Raw genomic sequence first — 19,902 nt, forward strand, 5'->3', positions numbered from 1 at the left:
TCTGTCATCTGTCCAGAGCAGCCTTTCTCAACCAGGGTGCCTTCAGGCTTCTTCAGGGGTGCCTTAGCAAAATGCCCAAAAACTGTATACAAGCCATCAAGTGGATCAATCCTGCCTTTTAGTACACAAAGCCACAGGTTATGACCTTCTACCTGCCAGCATCCTAACAACCAATGACATCATCAGTTGATAAGGAGGACTTCAGGTGTATGCACATCAGCCTTGTTTGGCCCTCCCCTGACCCTCTGTCAGCACTGGGGTCACATTAGCAGAGTAAAGGAGAGAAAATGAGAGAGACACACTGGAATACTAGTCGGTACCAGTGTGCAAAGGTGTAATTTGCTTTGGAAGAATAAATCACCTCTAACGTTGGGTGTACTGGATGTGTATAGAAAGTTTTTTAGATTTTAGATTGGGGTGCCTTGAGATTGTGCAGAATTTTAAAGGGTGCTCTGAGATTACCCATAATTTTAATGGGTGCCTTGACTGAAAAAAGGTTGAGAAACACTGGTCTAGAGACACTGCATGCAGATGCCTTTAAACGTATCACAGCCTATCTGTTTAACATCATTGAATTACCAGTATTCACTACTGTTTATGGTACCTACCGTTGCTAGCAGAAGACTCCTCTCTGCCAAATGCTGTGATTGCAGTTCTAAATGGGGAGCTGGAAGCCATGTGTCACTGACTACCGGTTCTGCTCTGAAAGATGTTTGAATGGTGAGAGAATCTTCACTAAGGGCCATCTGCCCAACTTATCTTATTATTGCTGGTTCAAGGGGCAAAGGCCTCTTTGCCCCTCAGCCAGGTTCTCTTCCGGAGAGAGTAAAGCCATTCATACACTGTAACATGAACAAAAGAAAGATAATGGATTCCTCCATCCAAGCCAACAATGTGGATGGATGAATCTCCCACATCAAGCTTTTGTCTTCTGGCAGCTGGTATCACTGGCTTTCAGAATGTCCAAACGGTACCTGCATCTAATTGGATGCAGCTGCTGTTCCGCCAAGAAATTTCCATTTGGCTCCTTTGACAAAAGTCATATGTCCAGCTGACTTTTGTCAAGCTGGGTGGTGCCAAAGGAGACATTTAGCATGAATCGTCTAAAAATCAGCCTTGGCAACCTTTACTTCTCTCCACTAATAGATGTTCTTCTTAACACTCCCTATATGGTAAACCCCGGAAATGGTAGACCAGTCCAACATCTCTACTATCTACTCAGATCCCTACTGTAACCCTTGAGCATTTCTTCTTCCCCTTCCAGCATGACCAAGCCATTCCTCCTCTTGCTCAGCGGACACAGCTATTCTTTTAAAAATAAAAGAAACACAAAAATAGGAACAGATATTTACCAGATTACTCTATTAAGTCCTGTTCCTATTTTTGTGAGAGTCCTTTTGTACAAATGTATGAAGGGATATTGTTTCCATTATTAGATCACCCAGAACTTACTGTAGACAGCTGACTTCACACACAGCACTTCTCATAAGTTATCATTTCCCATTGACCTTTCCGCATTTTGTAGGAATTAAAATGTATTTGATAGGGGTATATAGTACTTAATTTGATGCTACATTTTTACTGTCACACAAAAATTTACAACAAAGTAGATGTTTGTTGGTTGCATATCCATTAAAAACTCTACTCCAGCCTTTCTCAACCTTTTCAACGCAGAGGAACTCTTGAAATAACTTTCCAGTAGCCAGTGCAGACACAGACCCCATGCTCCGGGTTTGATTTCCCTGATTTACTCTTCCATTATTTCTTATAGAACCCCCCCCCCCCCGGTTCGTTCCTATCATCAGCGTTGGCAGTCTGAATTAGGGGGGACTCTGGATCAACAGGATTGGTGGACCATGACCCAAGCATTATCTAAATGTTCTAGGAATGTCATTATTCTTGAGAATGCCTACAAAATCCTTTACCGATGGTACTATACGCCTGCTCGTCTAGCTAGTTTCATCCCTACATATTCCCCAGTTTGTTTTCGGGGATGCCAACAATTGGGTACCATGGCCCACATCTGGTGGACTTGTTCTAAAGTAAGCAGATTGTGGATTAAGGTGTATGCCCTCCTCCGCACTATGCTCCACACAGACATTAAGCGTAACCCGTATGAAGCACTTCTATTTAAACCACTGGAGGGTCGTCTCCGCCCTGAACGGCAGCTGGCATCACACATATTTGTGGCTACTAAATTGACAATTGCGAGGGCTTGGAGGACCCCTCTTCTCAGCTTTGAGACTGTCAAAAATCGGATGAACTTTATAATGGTTAATGAAAAACTGACGGCCATATTGTTGGATACCCATTCCAAATTTCTGCAGATATGGCGTCCCTGGCTGGTTATAGCCCATCCATCAAGATTCGACCAGTCCCTTCTGTCAATATGAGGATGGATTCTGCTGTGATTTCCTCAGGAGCCCCACCATCCCCCCCTTTTTTTTTTCTTCTCTCTCCTCTTTGTTCGTGTCTTTTCATTGAGTGTCTTTTTCTATTCTCCTGTCTAATCTGTTCTTATCCATATCCTAATGAGTGTGCTTACTGTTCTATGTGCTACATCTGCAATGCTACCTATGCAACCTGGATTTCTTCATGAGCCCGAGGTTTGGAATATATAGCATTAACTGGAGCGGTTTCCTCTCATGCCTCTCATGTTTTCTATATGTTGATGTAGCAAAATTCCCTCTTAGAGTCTACACCAGGGGTGGGCAAACTTTTTGACTTGAGGGCCGCATTGGGTTCATATATTGGACCCGGGGGCCGGACCAAGAGTAGATGAATGATGTGTATGTGTCATCCATAGTAAGTATAGTAATATTCCCCCATAGTAAGCATAGTAATTAATCCCCCATAGTAATTCATCCCCCATATAGTAATTCATTCCCCATATTAAGTCCCCCCTGTGTCAATTCACTTACCTTTGCTCCGCGCGTTCCTCTCGCCGTTCCGGTGTAGCATGAAAATCTGTCTCCTATGAGGATCTGTCCCCCTCGACGTATCTGCGCATGTGCCAGTTTCAGGCATTAGCAGCCGATCGGCGATCTCCGGCACATGCGCAGATACGTCGAGGGGGACAGATCCTCATAGGAGACAGATTTTCATGCTACTCCGGTCTTCAGGGTGGACTGTGAGAGGAGCCTAGCTCCCCTCACGTTCTCCGCGGGCCGGATTAAAAGGTCTGCCGGGCCGTAGTTTGCCCATTGCTGGTCTACACTATCATTGACCTTCAAAGATTGTTAATCGTTTCCTTCCTACCCCTCTAATCGTCTTCTCCCCCAGGGCATTTCTGTAATAAGTTAAAGCTTACGTTTCTTCCAATATACGCCTTGAACTAGTTCTCAATTACACAGTACAATTTACTTTTGGTGGTCAATGCATCTGTCTTTCGAATATTTGTTTATCTTTGCTTATTCTATAATAAAATTCTTTGTGAAAGAAATCACTTTCCAGTCTTAGGGAACCCCTTAAAAATTCCTATATCTACAACTCATGATACATTAGTGTGATGGTCAGTGGGAAGAATGCTCCTTACATTTGTGGTCTTCAGGAAAAATTACCCACTTATAGATAGATAAGTTCCCACTGACACCATTAATCTTTTTTTTAGCTGAGAAGCAGAAATTGTTCATTGCTCAAGGAACCCCTAGCAAGCTCTTGAGGAACCTTTTGATTCCAAGGAACCCTTGTTGAGAAGCCCTTATCTACTCAATAAAACAGAATTTTTCTGCAATTACTGCAAGTCTTTTTTTTTTTACATTTCAAATATTTTTATTTAATATAAGAGTAGACAGAAAATAAAAAGCCATGCAGAGTCAAGTATTCGTATAAACTGAAGGACACAGTCCAGCCTCAGGGCTTTAATTAGTCGCATGGTACAAAATAGACATGTTATCAAAAACAGATTGTTATAGCAAAGGCACAATAAAATCTATTTAGAAGTAGCAAATCCTTTGAAGTTATACAGTATCAGCTTTATATTTATTTATTTCAGGTACTTATATAGCGCCGTCAATTTACGCGGCACTTTACACATTCACATCAGTCCCTAACCCTCAAGGGGCGTACAATCTAAGGTCCCTAACTCACATTCATACATACACATACTAGGGCCAATTTATACAGGAGCCAATTAACCTACCAGCATATCTTTGGAGTGTGGGAGGAAACCGGTGTACCCGGAGGAAACCCACGCAGGCACAGGGAGAATATGCAAACTCCAGGCAGGTGGTGCCATGGTCGGGATTTGAACCAGCGACCCTAGTACTGCCAGGTGGAAGTGCTAACCATTTAGCCACTGTGCTGCCCATGTACATTTGGATCCTGGATTATTTGTAAATGTTCCTCGACAAGATTGCTCTAGCTCTGTATTTTTAGAAGTAAACCATTTCTGAACACACCAGTTGAAGAGGGAAGCACATGTGGTTGACAGCGAGCCGCTGGAGGGCTCCATTTAAAAGGTAAGTGTGTCATAATGTGCTAGTATGTGGTGATTACTGATACATTATGGCATTAATATACAGGAGGGGTATTATTTTATTTATTTTTTTCTTACAAAGTTAACTATTGTTTTAAGGCCAAAAATGTTGGTCTCATCGGGTCACAGAACACTATCCAACATTTGCTGTGTCTCCCATGTGCCATTTTGGCAAACTCCATACAAGATACTTGCTTTATTCCATGACAGGTATTCAAAAAGGATAGGCAAAGATCCGACCCAAGTCAGGAGGCAGAGGGGGGAGTTGCTTGAGTATGGTCAAAAGTATGAATATGGGAAAATAAGTGAATGGTTGTTTCCATTGATAGGCAACATTTAATTTAGATAATTTTGCAGGTCAGAACATGGTAATGTGTTCCTGAATGTAAACGGGTTACATGTGGCCTAGAGATTAGCAGCTATATTCATTCCAATAAAGACAGTGAAAACAAAAAGGAAATACAGTACTAGAGAGTGGGAGGAAATACAGGATGGAAGACAGAAAACATGGTTAATATACTGCCATCCTGCGGACATTTTGGTTAAAGCACCAACTATACCAGGGGTCCTCAAACTTTCTAAACAAAGGGCCAGTTTAGCGCCCTTCAAACTTCAGGGAGGGCAGACTGTGGCCAGAGGGAGTATAAAAAATGCCTTAGTATCAACTTAGGAAAATAAAAAATCACCATGACTCTTACCTGGGCGTAAACAATGCCATAGGCTTGTTGTTCAGTGGGAGGAATAGTACCCCATCATTGGTATCAGTGGGAGGAATAGTGCCCCATCATTGGTGTCAGTGGGAGAAATAGTGCCCCATCATTGGTATCAGTGGGAGGAATAGTGCCCCATCATTGGTATCAGTGGGAGGAATAGTGCCCCATCATTGGTGTCAGTGGGAGAAATAGTGCCCCATCATTGGTATCAGTGGGAGGAGTAGTGCCCCATCATTGGTATCAGTGGGAGGAATAGTGCCCCATCATTGGTATCAGTGGGAGGAATAGTGCCCCATCATTGGTGTCAGTGGGAGAAATAGTGCCCCATCATTGGTATCAGTGGGAGGAGTAGTGCCCCATCATTGGTATCAGTGGGAGGAATAGTGCCCCATCATTGGTGTCAGTGGGAGGAATAGTGCCCTATCATTGGTGTCAGTGGGAGGAATAGTGCCCCATCATTGGTATTAGTTGAAGGAATAGTGCCCCATCATTGGTGTCAGTAGGAGGAATAGTGCCCCATCATTGGTGTCAGTGGGAGGAATAGTGCCCCATCATTGGTATTAGTGGGAGGAATATTGCCACATCTCTGGTGTCAGTGGGAGGAATAGTGCCCCATCATTGGTATCAGTGGGAGAAATAGTACCCCATCATTGGTGTCAGTGGGAGGAATAGTGACCCATCATTGGTGTCAGTTGGAGGAATAGTGACCCATCATTGGTATTAGTGGGAGAAATAGTACCCCATCATTGGTGTTAGTTGAAGGAATAGTGCCCAATCATTGGTATTGGTGGGAGGGATAGTGCCCCTCCCTCCTAGAGTGTAAGCTCGAAAGAGCAGGGGCCTTGAATCCATCGTGTTCTGTTTTGTTACGGTATTGTCTCATGTACTGTCCCCCACTATAATGTACAGCACTGAGCAAACCTTTTAGCGCTATATAAATACTGTATAATAATAATCTCTGATGTTGGTGGAAGGAATAGTGCTCCATCATTGGTGTCGGTGGGAGGAATAGGGCCCCATCATTGGTGTCGGTGGGAGGAATAGGGCCCCATCATTGGTGTCGGTGGGAGGAATAGGGCCCCATCATTGGTGTCGGTGGGAGGAATAGGGCCCCATCATTGGTGTCGGTGGGAGGAATAGGGCCCCATCATTGGTGTCGGTGGGAGGAATAGGGCCCCATCATTGGTGTCGGTGGGAGGAATAGGGCCCCATCATTGGTGTCGGTGGGAAGTGTGTCCCATCATTGGTATTAGTGGGAGAAATAGTACCCCATCATTGGTATTAGTTGAAGGAATAGTGCCCAATCATGGCAAGCAAAGAGCCACATCCAGCCCACAGTTTGAAGACCCCTGGACTATACTGAGGCTAATAAAACAATGGCTTAAAAAAGGATATATGTTTACCTTTGGGAACATGTTCCACCCATTTTTAGGGTGGAACATGCAACAATTTCCCATAGCCACAGCCTGCCACCCCCTCCCCCTCCCTCAGTCAGATAGTACAGAGAGAAGTCTTCCACCGTGGTAGTTCAATGAAGCTTCCTGTAAGAATCATCTCTTCTTGCTCGAACATCCTGTGAAGTCTTTTATACTCAAATACCTGCCTTTCAGATTTTTTTTTTTTTTTTTTTTTTTTTTTAAAACCACAGCCGATGGACCACAAGATTGCCAACTATATCAGGTCAAGGGCTGATACAAGCACTCAAGTTGAGGACCCCATGGATTATTGGTTGTTGAGACTGACACATACTGTTAGAAGTACTGGCCAGAGTTTTGACGTTCTCTGCAGCCAGTCTTCTGTCAGAGAGGGTCTTCCACACAGCAGCAGGTTTTGCTGCAAAGAGGAGTATCCTCCTGTCCCCTGACAATGTGGGCCAACACTAATTAAACCAGTTCCAGATTACTAATGATAATTTCTTTAGGGCTGTTCTGACCATCTGGCACTTTGGGTGCCACACAATGTTTTTGATACTAGACCAAAATTTGTAATGTTTGCTGCAGGATAAATCTTGCATTGCACCTTAAAGTTTGCAGCCTCTTCCAGTGTCCAAATATTATAATACCACTCAATGGTTCTGCAGCTCTGCTTCATCTGACAAATTTCTTCAGGGTAAATCAGCCATTTTGCCTCAAAACTTGCAGCCTATTTCAGTCCTGCGGCACACAAATATTTATGACTATTGTCTTTCAGATAATACACTGAACTGTTTCAAGTTAAAACCTGCCTGGTCTCTCCCTCTTATATTGCAGCTTAACCAAGCTGCTTACATACTGTCCAGCCACTGTACAATATTTGGTATTCTCCAATGATACGCTTCAATTTCCATTTTAAGATGCCTCATCGTTCCCTCATTTTTCAGCCTGACCAATGAAAAATGTTTGTGGCTATTGGCAAATTTTATATTGCCTGGGGGGGAAAAAAAAAAAACACACACACACACACACACACACACACACACACACACACACACAAAACACCACACAACAAACAAAAAACAGACCAGTCTGTTTGCTGCCTAATCCAGTGCTCGCATACTGCCCAGACGCTAGCCAATTTCTGCCAAGCACATGCCTGAAGTCCATATTTTGGTTATTTGGGGGGTTGGAAGAGTTCCTTGCTGTGTAGGGGGGGGGGGGGGGGAGGGGTAGTAGAGGATGAGGCTGTGGAGAGAAAGGCTGTAGGGGATGAGCGTGAAGGGGGGGGGGGGGGGGGGTAGAGAATAAGCCTATGTGGGATTGTGAAGGGGGGTTAAAAGGACCTGAACACTTGTGAATGGCCAACGGGTGTGATGTGAAGGATTGAGATGTAAAGGGGTTGTTTTTTTTTTTTTTCCAAGTGTAGGGGGGACAGAGGACACTGATGTAGGAACGCTATTGTTATAGAAGGGGGTGTGATATGAAGGATCATGTGATTCAGACCTCTGCTGAAAGAAATTTTTCAATGATCGGACCGCCATAATTTTTAATTCAATACCCCTGCTATGGCTTTTAGATCTGTTGTGGCTGCCACTTTCACTGATGGATTTAAAATTAAAAAAAAAATTATATAGATTTTTTTTTTTTTTTTTATTTTTTAATTTTAAATCCAAGTGTCTCAACTAAAACTACCTAAAGAGGTCTTCCCTTTCCATGCCAAGTTAAAATAAATCAGATTGATGTGCTGCCAGGCCAAGCTTAAGTGTAAAGGTTAGAACACACATTACTGTACATATCAGATTCAGCCATCCCAACTTTCTGAACCTGGAGCTCACAAATGAAGCTTTATATCAAATAACCTAACAAGTTTACCATAGTAATTGAGCTGAACATGCATACAATTACATACAGCAAGAGGCAGTCTTTATTCTGCTTCTATGCAGAAGTGACCCTGTAACAAAGTAATTTTTTAATCCATGTAATCTTTATATCATTGTTTTGCACTGCCGTTCTGTGAGCCAGAACTGATAAAATTGCCAAGCCCAAAGTGAAAGCTTCAGCTGACCAAGAAATCTTTGTGTAAAACTATGGGCCCATCATTAAAAATATGCACTGCAGCATTTAATTCTAAATGCATCTGTACTTAGAGTCCCTGGAAAAGTCACACAAATATTTGGTTGAACCTGCCAATGAAGTTCACCCAATCCAACTTTCTGTGACGGGTTAGCAATGAATTTAGAGCACAGTTACCGCTCATGTAGGCTGCGCCTGCTGGCACTACAGTGGGGTGAAAAGAGGAGACCTTTAGCTTCTAATTCATTGCGGTCAATCCATAAAGCAGTGGCCAGGACGAGCCATAGCCAGGCAATGTCTCTGCAGCTCATCAGAGGAGGGTTTCAGCAACAGTATATGGGAGGGGAACATGGTTTTTTTTTTTTTTTTCTTGTATACCGAGGATTTGGCTGTTAGGGAAGGTAAGTTTGTTTTTTTTCTCCTTTACTTGCTTCATGAGGCTTGTGTATCACATAAAAGGGCTCCTGTATAACCTAGACAAGTCTCAAATCCAGGTATTAAAGGGCCCTTTCGTACTTGCCTTCTACCCAGAGCAACCTGCTTTCCAAGTCCCAACCAAGTCACCGATTACTTAATGTTGTATTTTGGCGCAGTTAGGGTGGTTCAGTGGGTGGTGGCAATCTGGAAGCGGAGCAGAATTGGGGTTTGTGTATTAAAGCATGTTTAGCTTGTACTTTAGATCAAATTTGTAAGAATTTAGATGACACTTGAAAAGATCTCACTGCTGCTCCTGACCTTCAGTTGTCCTCCTCTGACCTACAACTGGCCCTCTAAAAGAAATCAACAAGAATGCAAAAGCATCTTGGTGCTGCTTAGAGGGGGAAAAAAAAAAAAATGCATTTCTGAAATAAAGATTTATCATTTTATGAATAAGATTGTAGAACTGCTTGACAGCCTGTTTAGGTGGTGCCTTTCAAATAGAAACTCACTTAATTCACTTAACTTAATTTAAATAACACAACACAAGAGGCTGAAGTACGGCTGATTTTATTTTCAGATATTTATACAAGTTGCACTCAGGTAAAAATATAATGCGAATACCAAATCTAGCAACATGGTACAGACATCATGAGCAGCGTACAGGCAGTAACAGTTATCAGGCAATGTCATTCTGAAACCAATTCCAGGATCCTCGTATAAGAGTAGGAGGAGTTCTTGTTAGCTTCTGTGAGGGAGAGAAAAAAAATAGTATTAATGGTCAGAGCAATATGCATCCACACGTGTCATAACCACAATATAAAAGGAGGAACGGGGCTAAATCAATGGGCTGCTTCACATAGAGACTATCCTCAAGTTTGTTACAGACTGTCAGGAAAGTCATGCTCAAGCCGATGCCCAAAAGGAATGCCCATGCTCAAGAGAATGCTCACATTCACACGCTCACATTAGCGTGCCCAAAAGGAATACGTAGAACCGTTCATAGAACTGTGCACAGTATTAGGACCCTGCATGCATCTACACAAGCCTGTGCACATGCTTGTTTGATGGACTTGGTGCCCAGTGATCCATTTAAAGCCTTACAGAATTCAGGTTAATTGCCGAGTGGTTGCGGCCTTCTTCTGCCTACAACCTGGTCCTGTGTTCACCTGTATCCTGACCCAACTCTTTGATCTTGCTTGCTCCTGAACTTCTTTTGCTGACTGACTTGTGGCCTGACCTTGCTTCCTGCCTGCTGTTCCAATCTTCTGCTCGCTTGACGCTGGCCTTGCTCTCACTCTGCTCCTGGTTCCCCACTCTGTACTCCTGCTGCCTGGTTGTTGCTGACCTCTGCCTACACATTCAAGGTCCAGTATCTGCCTGCTGCCAACTCATTTGTTTCATCTCTGCATCTGCTACCAACATAATTCGAACCAGATCTCCTACAGGCACCAGTGCCACTTTCCCCTGTGGATCACCCAGTCATCCCCAGGGGAAACAGTACAAGAGGTGTAAGGGCGGTCCTCTCATCAACTCAGCCTCAACAGGTATGCGACAGAGTTCTAGCAGTAATGGTATAAGACATCCACTGAACTAAAAAAAATTCATCCCTAGTACCATTTTCACAGTAAAGGGTAAGCAATGGCACAATTTTACAGTCTAACTTGACTAGAGTGCATGGTTTGGGGGTTGTCATCTTCTACATTACTGCCTAGTGAGTCCCTGACCTGGAACAAGCATATGCCGGACACCTGATCTGCGCATGCATGCTCTTGGTCAGTGGTCTTATTAGTGAAAGATGGATTTAAGTGACTATACCCATCAGGTTATGTTAAAGTTACAAAGTACAAGCATCTAGGAGGTTCCTAAACATACCTTTCACTGTTCTATTCTACCCAAAGAAGGGCTGTTCTGATCAGGCAAAGTAGCCAAAGTTCTACCACTTCCAGATTGTGCCAAAGATTGCCTGCCTTCCCATTTTTATTGGCCTAAATCAGTACCACTGGCTGCATCACTGGCCCACTGGGGGTATTTTATTTTTGACTACTAAAGCAGTAGAAATACTTTAACTGCGTCATGGACTTTTGCATCTCCATCTTTGACTTTCCCCTCCTAATGAAGCCACCAGAGATACTGGAGCATCCTAAAAGCCTATGGGGCACACACTACACATGCACAATAGGGCATCATCAGCGTGGTGGCTGCAAGAACCCAGAAAAAAAAAAAAAGGACTCCTGAGGATATCAGCAAAGCAAAAGGGCATGCAGGACCTGGGCATGTGGTGGCTTTCAGTGGCTTATCAACTAAGTTGACCATCAGCTAAGAGTTAGTTACATGTAAAATTACCCTGGTGGTAAAGGGTGAAGTTCCCCATTTAAAGAAACTCTGGGCAAATTTTTTTTCTCCCATGCAGTGGGGTTGTGCCCTCACTGCATGGGTTAATAGCTTGTTTTTTGTCTAGAGCAGGGGTAGGCAACCTAAGAGCCACAAAACTACAAGTTCCATCATGCCTCTGCAAGTCATAGCTGTAACTGTCAGTTTTGTAATCTTTGCAACGCCTCATGGAAAATGTAGTTCAACAGCTAGAGAGCCGCAGGTTGCCTATCCCTGGTCTAGGGGATTGCAGAGTGAAAATATACTTGTCTAATCTGCAGATCTGAGCACAAGACTGGACCCCACTGCTCTGGCCTCCCCTGCGCACTAGCAGTCTGGTGAATGGACTGTTCCTGAAATCATCACATAGCCTCCAAATACTAGGATGGCAGGAACAGTCCATCGCTGGACATGGGGAAGCGTGGTTTTCTGGTGAATTAAAGAATTAGGTGAGTAGAGCCTTTCAGTGCACCCCTAGACAAAATGAGCAGTTAACTCATGCAGTGCCGGTACAGCCCACTTCATGGGGGAAAAAAAATAAATAAATAAAAACTTTTATGAAGTTCTTCAAGCTCGAAGCACAGTCCATGGGACCAACCATGCTAGTTCCCCCTGTAGTGATAACTGAATCCCCCCCCCCCCCAATAAGTCATATGTCTTCTATTCATAGATTAATTTTGATATATAGAAAATATACTTTTACAAGTACTGGTAGTCCTGTCTAGTGATAGGCTGGTTCAAAACTCTGGACTGATGTCTGGCATATACACAGGAATGAAAAAATCAGAAGCTGCAAATAACCAATCTATAGAGAATCACAGAATTCATAGAAACAGGCATGGCTGAATGGCAGTACTCTGCAGATCAGATGTTAGGCAAGTCAGCTACTGGAGGATCGTCAACAGACCCCCAATTCTGAGCATCGATTCACTGGTATCCTACATGACAGGACGACAAAGTATGACCAAAAGGCGCAAGAGCGGTTTGCCTTAAAACGGCTAATTAACTGTATCCCCTTAGGCCACAACGAATACCGATTTATGCCACATGTTGCCCAATAATTGATACCAAATTATGTCCCCTTTGCCCTTAAAACTAAACTGAATTGTGCCCCAATTTTTTTTTTAAACAGTATATCCAACCATTTATGTTATTTGTTAAAAAGCATGACTTACCATATTGTTTTTATTGATGTTTTACACAGGGGTGCTCATATTCAGCATAGCCATTCTCGTCTGAGGAAGAGAAGATAGATTAAGATGGAATGAAGACAATGTAGAAGACTGTTAAAAGTAACACACAAGGGTCAGTCTTAATGGTGGACATCCAGGAGGTAGACATCCAGCTGAAATCAGTTTTATATATTTTTAGTCTCTGTATTTATGACCTCGGAAATAATAATTAAGAAGTGTAGAAAGAAAAAAAGAAAAAAAAAAAAAAAAAAAAAAAGTTTGCTTGAAACTCTAATGGTTAGCCTTGGTTCACACTAGTGCGCCTGGCCATGCAATTCGACAACTCCAAATTGCATAACAAGTCGCACTCGATTTGTGCTTATGGAACCGTTCAAAATCTGTGCCACTCCGCAAAGTCTTCGTCTCACCGACTTGAAAAAAAGGTTTCTGCATTATTTTTGGCATAGACCTCTGTGCATGAAGTCAGACAAGTGAAGTAGTGCGATTTCAAAGCTGCATTCAGTGTGAACCAAGGCTAATGGAGTCAAACTGAGGTTTTATTTGACTGTAGCGGTTAGAAAATTCAAATGTCACGGTAGAATTTTGCCCATTCAAAAGCAAAAATTTCCAAACTGTGAATGCAGTCTTCGTTTAGGAAAAATCAAATATGGTCATGAAACCCTTTACCACCACTGGGATTCTATGGAAATTGTCAAGTAGGAAACCCACGCAGCTTCCAAATATATTTAAAACCGTTATGCAATAGGTTTGCTTGTCAAGACCGTTTCAGTATACACAACCAATGGTATGAAACATAAATAAAATCCACTGGAGGGTCCAGCACACATGACCACTGTAGAAAAATAAATGTATAAATATAGCGATTCCATACATCTTTTGAATCTTCACTAAAGAGATATTTTATTCTATGCATAGTTTCATGCCATTTGTTATGTATACTGAAAGTTATGCAATATGCTGGATTGTTAAGGGTCTTTTCAGAAGGGTGATCCCGATCGAATGGTGGGCATACAAGAACTTGGGTTTTGGAGGAAGAAAAAAAATAAATAAAGAAAAAAAAAGAAAAAAAAAAAAAAAAGGAAAAAAGAAAGAAAAGAAAAGAAAAGAAAAGAAAAGAAAAAAGAAAAAGAAAAGAAAAAGGAAGAAAAGAAAAAAAAAAGGAAAAAAAGGAAAGAAAAAAGGAAAGAAAAGAAAAAAAGAAAAAGAAAGAAAAAGGAAAGGAAAAAAGAAAAAAAGAGAAAAAGACGACCTGTCTAAACCGAGCAGAAAAAAAAAAAAAAAAAAAAAAAAAAAAAAAAAGCAGTTGGTTGCAAACAGACTGGCTGTCCTTATTTACACCTAACCACCCATAGAGCAGAGCAGGCTATGTCCATGTCCGCTCCACATAAACTGAGTGGACACAGACCTGCCATCCACCTGTTCTGCTCAGCAGGGAGATCAGCAAACAGATCCCCTGCTGAGCAAAGCAGATTCCACCATATGTGAAAAAGGGGCTTAAGACGGTTTTTAGGATTTGTGGAAGTTGGGTGGGTTTCCCATTTTATGGAAAGGATACATGTATTAAACATATTTTATTTGGTTGCAAATTCATTTTTTGTTGCATGTGTTGAGCTTGTTGACAACCTCTCCAGTCTGTGGAAATGTAAGAGTTATATCTGAACCAATCCCTGCAGATGGATGTGATGGGGTGGACTGACCATTTGCAAACTCTGGCACTGCCTGAGGGCCCGGGGTCAAAAGGGGGCCCCATGAGATGCCCCTGGTACCTTTTTCATAGGCTTTTTTGAGTTTGGGCAAGGACACAGGGGCCCCATGATTCCCATATTGCCCAGGGGCCCCATGAGTTGTCAGTCCACCCATGGGATGTGAGCAACATTTTATTCCACATGGCTATGCAGTGTGGCAGAGATCATAAACCACAAGACCTAGCTGAACTGAGTTACATATTCTTAAGCAAATCAACCGCCATGTTTACATCATTCCCTGCTAAAGGCAAATAGACTGTGCACTCTGCAAGTGCAGTTGCTCCAGAGCTTCGTGAATAAGCAGAAGCTCTGCTGACCTCCATCATCCAATCACATGCAAGCAAAAGTTGTTTTTTTTTCTTGCATGTGATTGGGTATTCTTGGCAAAAGGGAAGCTTCATCTCATTTACTAAGCTCTGGAGCAACTGCATTTGCAGAGTGCACAGTATTTGCCTTTAGTAAATCAACCAAGGATTTAAATAGATTTAGCCCTCTACCCAAAGTTCCCAGTTATCTTGAGAAAGGAGGAATAAAGGTGGATGTTTTCAGGAGCAGCATTAGTATCTGAATTGAAATCAGAGCTCTGGTCTCATCTCTAGGTCTGATGGGGATTACCTGGTTCATAGAAGCCAAACACCATGGCGGAGCTCCTCTTCACATTCAGCACCCTCTCACCCATTAAAACTCTAAATGAGAAGGTGATAGGCTTGTCCTTTCTGACCTGAAAGATGGAAGGAATAAACAATGGATGGTTACCAAATACAGTGTTTACCAAAGGGACAGAGCCGTCTCTGGTTTATGGCTCTTTCCATCTTGTTCGCTCTCATCAGTGCAAGTTTAATAAAAATTGTAAAAGAGAATGGATCAAAGCGCAGTAAAGAATCATCCGTATGAGGAAAAAAATAGTACATATGCCTGAACACCCCACTGCTGCTGTGTTAGAACATATAGTGAACCAATAGCTTAACAAAAAGGAACAGCGCTGTGGGAGTGGCTACAGTTGAACCTCGCTGGGAGGTGTACCTTTATTGTAATACCGGTTGGTATGAATCAAAAGGCATGCCTGGGCCAGGATGGATGGCCCATCCGCTCAGATATGGATGGTAGACAAGGGGTTCTCCTGTCACTGGTGATGGACCAGGTGATCATGGCGTCCAGGAAACACGTCACCGTGGTCTACAGAGAAAGTGGGAGGGAGGATCCAACATTGGAACTCAAGTTAAGGTGGAGGCCGGTAACCTGGACAATGCGTTTCACACTCATGCGCCCTGTCAAGTTCACTTTTAATAAAGCTTTGTGCTGCTGCAGGCTAAAAAAGGTACAATTTTTTTTGTGCTCCCCAGTTTGACAACTAGCTAGCAAGTTTCCAAAAACTGTTGCTGCATGGGGGTAGACTAATCACGCAACTGCCATAGAGGCCCGATTACCCTTAAAATATTCACAGGTACACCATTCCCATAAGTCTGCAATTTGTTTAGAAAGTTTGGAGATACCGGATCTAGCCAGTATACTGCCCTTTAGACTTTCTGGTGGCCGCACTGTGGTCAATGTGAGTAGAAAATGCTTTGGTGTCAAACGGGAGTAAATGTTTCATCATTCGTAGGAGTGGGACAAATAGTGCCCCCTTGCTGGCGGCTGTTGGAGGCAGTCTGCCCCCTCGGTGGTGAAGTTAGAAACCAATTGGCTACCATGCACAGCAGCACCAGATTTGCACTCTCCAGCTTTAGACGTGCCCACCCTCTGACCATCTTCTGGAGCACGTCTGGCAACCCATGTAATGCTGCAGAAAGTTGCCACTTTATGCCGTTTATTTTAACCATTTGGGTCCTGGGCTTTGTTTAAAAATGGCACCTGCCCATCCCCTGGCACTATGCTGAAACCACCACCTGTGAGTAACAGCCAGCCGGGGTCCAGCACTAAACTCAGGAGCCGAAACCATGAGCTGCTTGACCTCTGGTGAAATGTTGCGTTTACATTCGCTTCTACAGCATGCACATAAGATCTATAGAAACATCATAGTATTTGTATCAGGAGATGAAGGGAGTTAGTCTCTGGAAAATGCGTTGGCCTACTCCACCAAGGGTCTACCGTCACTTTGGACAGTCATTAAGGACTCTGTCTGTTTTTATCCCCCTTTGGTTTGTGAGTATGCATTTTTATGCTTCCTAATAAATTCTTGGTTTACCAAGTTAATGCACGAAGAGGGTGTGTCCTGTTTTGCTTTTGTTCAGCAATAGATCATTGCTATAGAAACCAGTTGCTGGCTCAGCTGCATTGGTGGTCTAGATTTGGTCTCCACCGAGAGTTTCCCCCATGAAGGTATAAGGTTTACACTAATGGGACTTAACCATAGATGTGTTTTCAGAGGCATTTAACAGGTGGTGGGGAGGAGAATATATATCTCTCGCCTTTTCACACGTTTTAACCCCACACCATACTGTGGCCCCATTTGCCTAAAAGGGTTGCATTCAGCAGCAGTACTGCCCCCCCTAAACTAGACAGGGGTATATTTGTTTCTGTGACCCCAAAGCCAATGGTCATGACTGCCCCACATGTATAAAGAGAGGGTCCAATACCTCCAGAAAACCAGATAGCATACAGAAGTGTGGGACAGTGGACTGAATTCAAGAAATTGAGAAAAATGACTTATTACTCACAGATAGAAGATAGATTTCAAGTTCTCCCTTTGCGTTCTCCTCAGATTTGGAAATTATTTTATTCTTCTCCAACTTGAAAAAGAGAAAAAAAAAAAAAAAGTTAATCCTGTGCACCACAACCTTCATTTTACACTTACAGAATATGCAGACTAGAGTAAAGCTCAACTGAACGTTCAGTGTTAAAAAAAAAAAAAAAAAAATAAAATTAATTAAAAAAATTAATAGACATTCATATCATTCCATCACATATCACAGCAATAAAAGGAGTATTCCTCATTTAAGGCCAGTGGGCAGACCCATGCGAATCCAGAGTAGCGATTCGCTGGCGAGTAGGCCCTGATGAAGTCATGTGACGCATGGCGTAACGCGTGGGAGGAGCTGGGCGTTGATGCTGCAAGGATGCTGAATTGCAGTTGCACAAGGGATTTAAAGGTGCTCACCAGCCTCCTCACCAGCTGTCAAACACTCAGATCACTTTTCAGAAAAACAGTAGTGCTTGCTGCACTTGTGAATGAGCCCTTCGATGCATTCAGCAGCAGCACCCTTAGAACTCGTAAAATCCTGTGGTTGAGTGGAAGTTTAACTGCCCCCAATCCCTACCCCTTTTAGCTGCTATACAGATGCCACAGCAGGAATGAAACCCCATGTTTTTGGTGGGTGCTACCACCTGCCAATCACAATTCATTTAAGTAAAAGAGGGGCCACTCTGAAAGCGCCCCGCAACTGCATGCTTCTGTGGGGTCCAAGTGGTTACAGCAGGTGGTGAGAAAGCAACAGCGCAGCCTGCTTTAACCCCATCTTTGCAAGTGCCCTGCAACCTTGTGCAGTACAGCAGAGTGGATTCATTCAGTTGAATGGGTCATGCTTGGCAGGTGCTTCATCCAAATAACTCCTGCTGCATCGTGTACCAGGGGCGGACTGACAACTCATGGGGCCCCCGGGCAATAGGGGATCATGGGGCCCCTGTGTCCTTGCCCAAACTCAAAAAAGCCTATGAAAAAAGGTACCAGGGGCATCTCATGGGGCCCCCTACTGACCCCGGGCCCTGCCGAGTTTCCAAATGGTCAGTCCGCCCCTGATGTGTACAGCCCTGGTCACTGCAGTCAAAATGGGTGCAGTTGGGGTGGGGGTGGTAAAACATCTCAACTATGGGGTTTTACCACCTCACCCCCCACTGAAAATTTTAAATGACCCACTTACTGTTCTGGGCCCCCTCCCTATAAAGTGGCTTCCACATTGCAACCATACCGCAGCACAGCAGTGAGGTACCTGCAGCTTTGCTGTGCTTTTTCATTGACTTCTATTATGGATCTTGCAGGTGTGGTCAAAAGTGCACCAAAAAATTCTATTGTGTAGGTTTGGTGCACTTTCTGAAAGTGCATCTGAACAATGGCGTACTGTCCGTGATATTATTACTTTCTCTTTTATTTGTGCTAACATATAATTTTTAGAACAAGCTTTCGGGGTATGTCTCCTTAAAAAGGGTCCAAGCAGTACTATTTCAAAGTTTTAGCAGCTAAAACTATCAAAAATATATACACCTTAATTTTGTAAAAAATAACAGATGTTGTGCCGGATAAATAGAACATGTCGTGCTTTAAAACTGCGCATGCTCGTGGAATGGCACCAAAATTACAATACTTAAAATATCCATAGGCAACATTTAAAAACTTCTACAGGTTCTCAGTTTAGAATTAGAGGAATTCTGGTGCTAGATGGGGCAGGGGCGGACTGACAAATCATGGGGCCCCCGAGCAATAGGGGGCCCCTGTGTCCTTGCCCAAAAACTCAAAAAAGCCTATGAAAAAGGTACCAGGGGCATCTCATGGGGCCCCGGGCAATGCCAGTTTCCAAATGGTCAGTCCGCCCCTGGGCAGGGGGCGCTGGCAAAAAAAAAAAAAAAAAAAAAAAGAAAATTCAAGGGATAGTGTAAAAAAAAAAAAAAAAAATATACAAACTTTCACTTAGAGGTGAAATTTGGGGTCTCTCCCTACCTTTAAAAAGGAAAAAGAAAAAAAAAATTGATCTTTGCTAAAAATAAATGGTTTATTTTACCAGAAGTGACGCCATGATGTTGCTCTGGTTCTCCTAGGCAAAAGATGGGCGGAGGCCATCTTTCCTTTGCTCATCTCTATGCCCTGCTGCTGTTAACTCCAAATAGTTTCCTGAAGCTACCAATATCAGTCTCGTAAGTCTGGGAACCACTGGAATGTGGCGGCTTCTAAAAGTGATCCAGCGGCGAATCCGCCACTTGGATAACTTAACAGAAAGACTGGTGCCCGATGGAAATATTTAATTCGTAATTATGCCATCTAGCTGCAGTCATAACCCTGGTATTAGATGTCAAAGTAACGATGTATTTTCCCAGTTTCGCCAGCAATAAGCAGTTTTAAGCGAAAAAAAAACACACACACACATATTAAAATGTTAGCATTCTCTAACAATTTACCTTTGACAGCCACATGCGGAAGAAAAAAAAATACAAAAATTTACAGATTTAATGTTAGAACGTTCCACCTTAAGGTGACATTGTTTTCAGCTAAAGAGATACAGACCTACCCAGCTAATGTCAGCAGGAAAAAAAAAAAAAAAAAAACACAAACACCACTTGCCTCTCTCAAAGACCACAAATCTGCATGGTATCCAGACAGAATTCTTGATTTAAAAAGTGTCATGCCAGAGGCATTGTGGGATCCTTGATATCTATAAGCAAACAGAAAAAAAAAAAAAAAAAATATATAAACCAAAAAACACACCACAACTACTTACATTTTATTTCCCTAAAAAGATAAAAACCATGAACCACTTCACTGTGGTGCTTTGTTTACAGTGTTGCATG

At 42.9% G+C, this 19,902-nt stretch overlaps 1 protein-coding gene across 2 annotated transcripts in view; it reads right to left on the reverse strand.

Annotated features, from left to right (window-relative positions):
- Nucleotides 1-9,649: 9,649 nt before the first annotated feature.
- The window catches only part of LOC149435358 (ovostatin-like), an 82,254-nt gene continuing 72,001 nt past the window's right edge, over nt 9,650-19,902 (reverse strand). For both annotated transcript variants that reach the window (XM_089662739.1, XM_089662737.1), the window contains exons 32-36: nt 19,676-19,766; nt 17,064-17,135; nt 15,022-15,127; nt 12,644-12,703; nt 9,650-9,843 (exon numbers count right to left, since the gene is read on the reverse strand). In XM_089662739.1, coding sequence (XP_089518865.1) covers nt 12,654-12,703; nt 15,022-15,127; nt 17,064-17,135; nt 19,676-19,766 — 319 coding nt within the window. In that variant the 3' untranslated portion in view covers nt 9,650-9,843; nt 12,644-12,653. The remainder of the gene's footprint in view (nt 9,844-12,643; nt 12,704-15,021; nt 15,128-17,063; nt 17,136-19,675; nt 19,767-19,902) is intronic.

The sequence above is a fragment of the Staurois parvus genome, unplaced genomic scaffold (assembly GCF_062004578.1).
Source record: "Staurois parvus isolate SC_StPar_1 unplaced genomic scaffold, SC_StPar_1.0 ptg001530l, whole genome shotgun sequence".
Classification (NCBI taxonomy): domain Eukaryota; kingdom Metazoa; phylum Chordata; class Amphibia; order Anura; family Ranidae; genus Staurois; species Staurois parvus.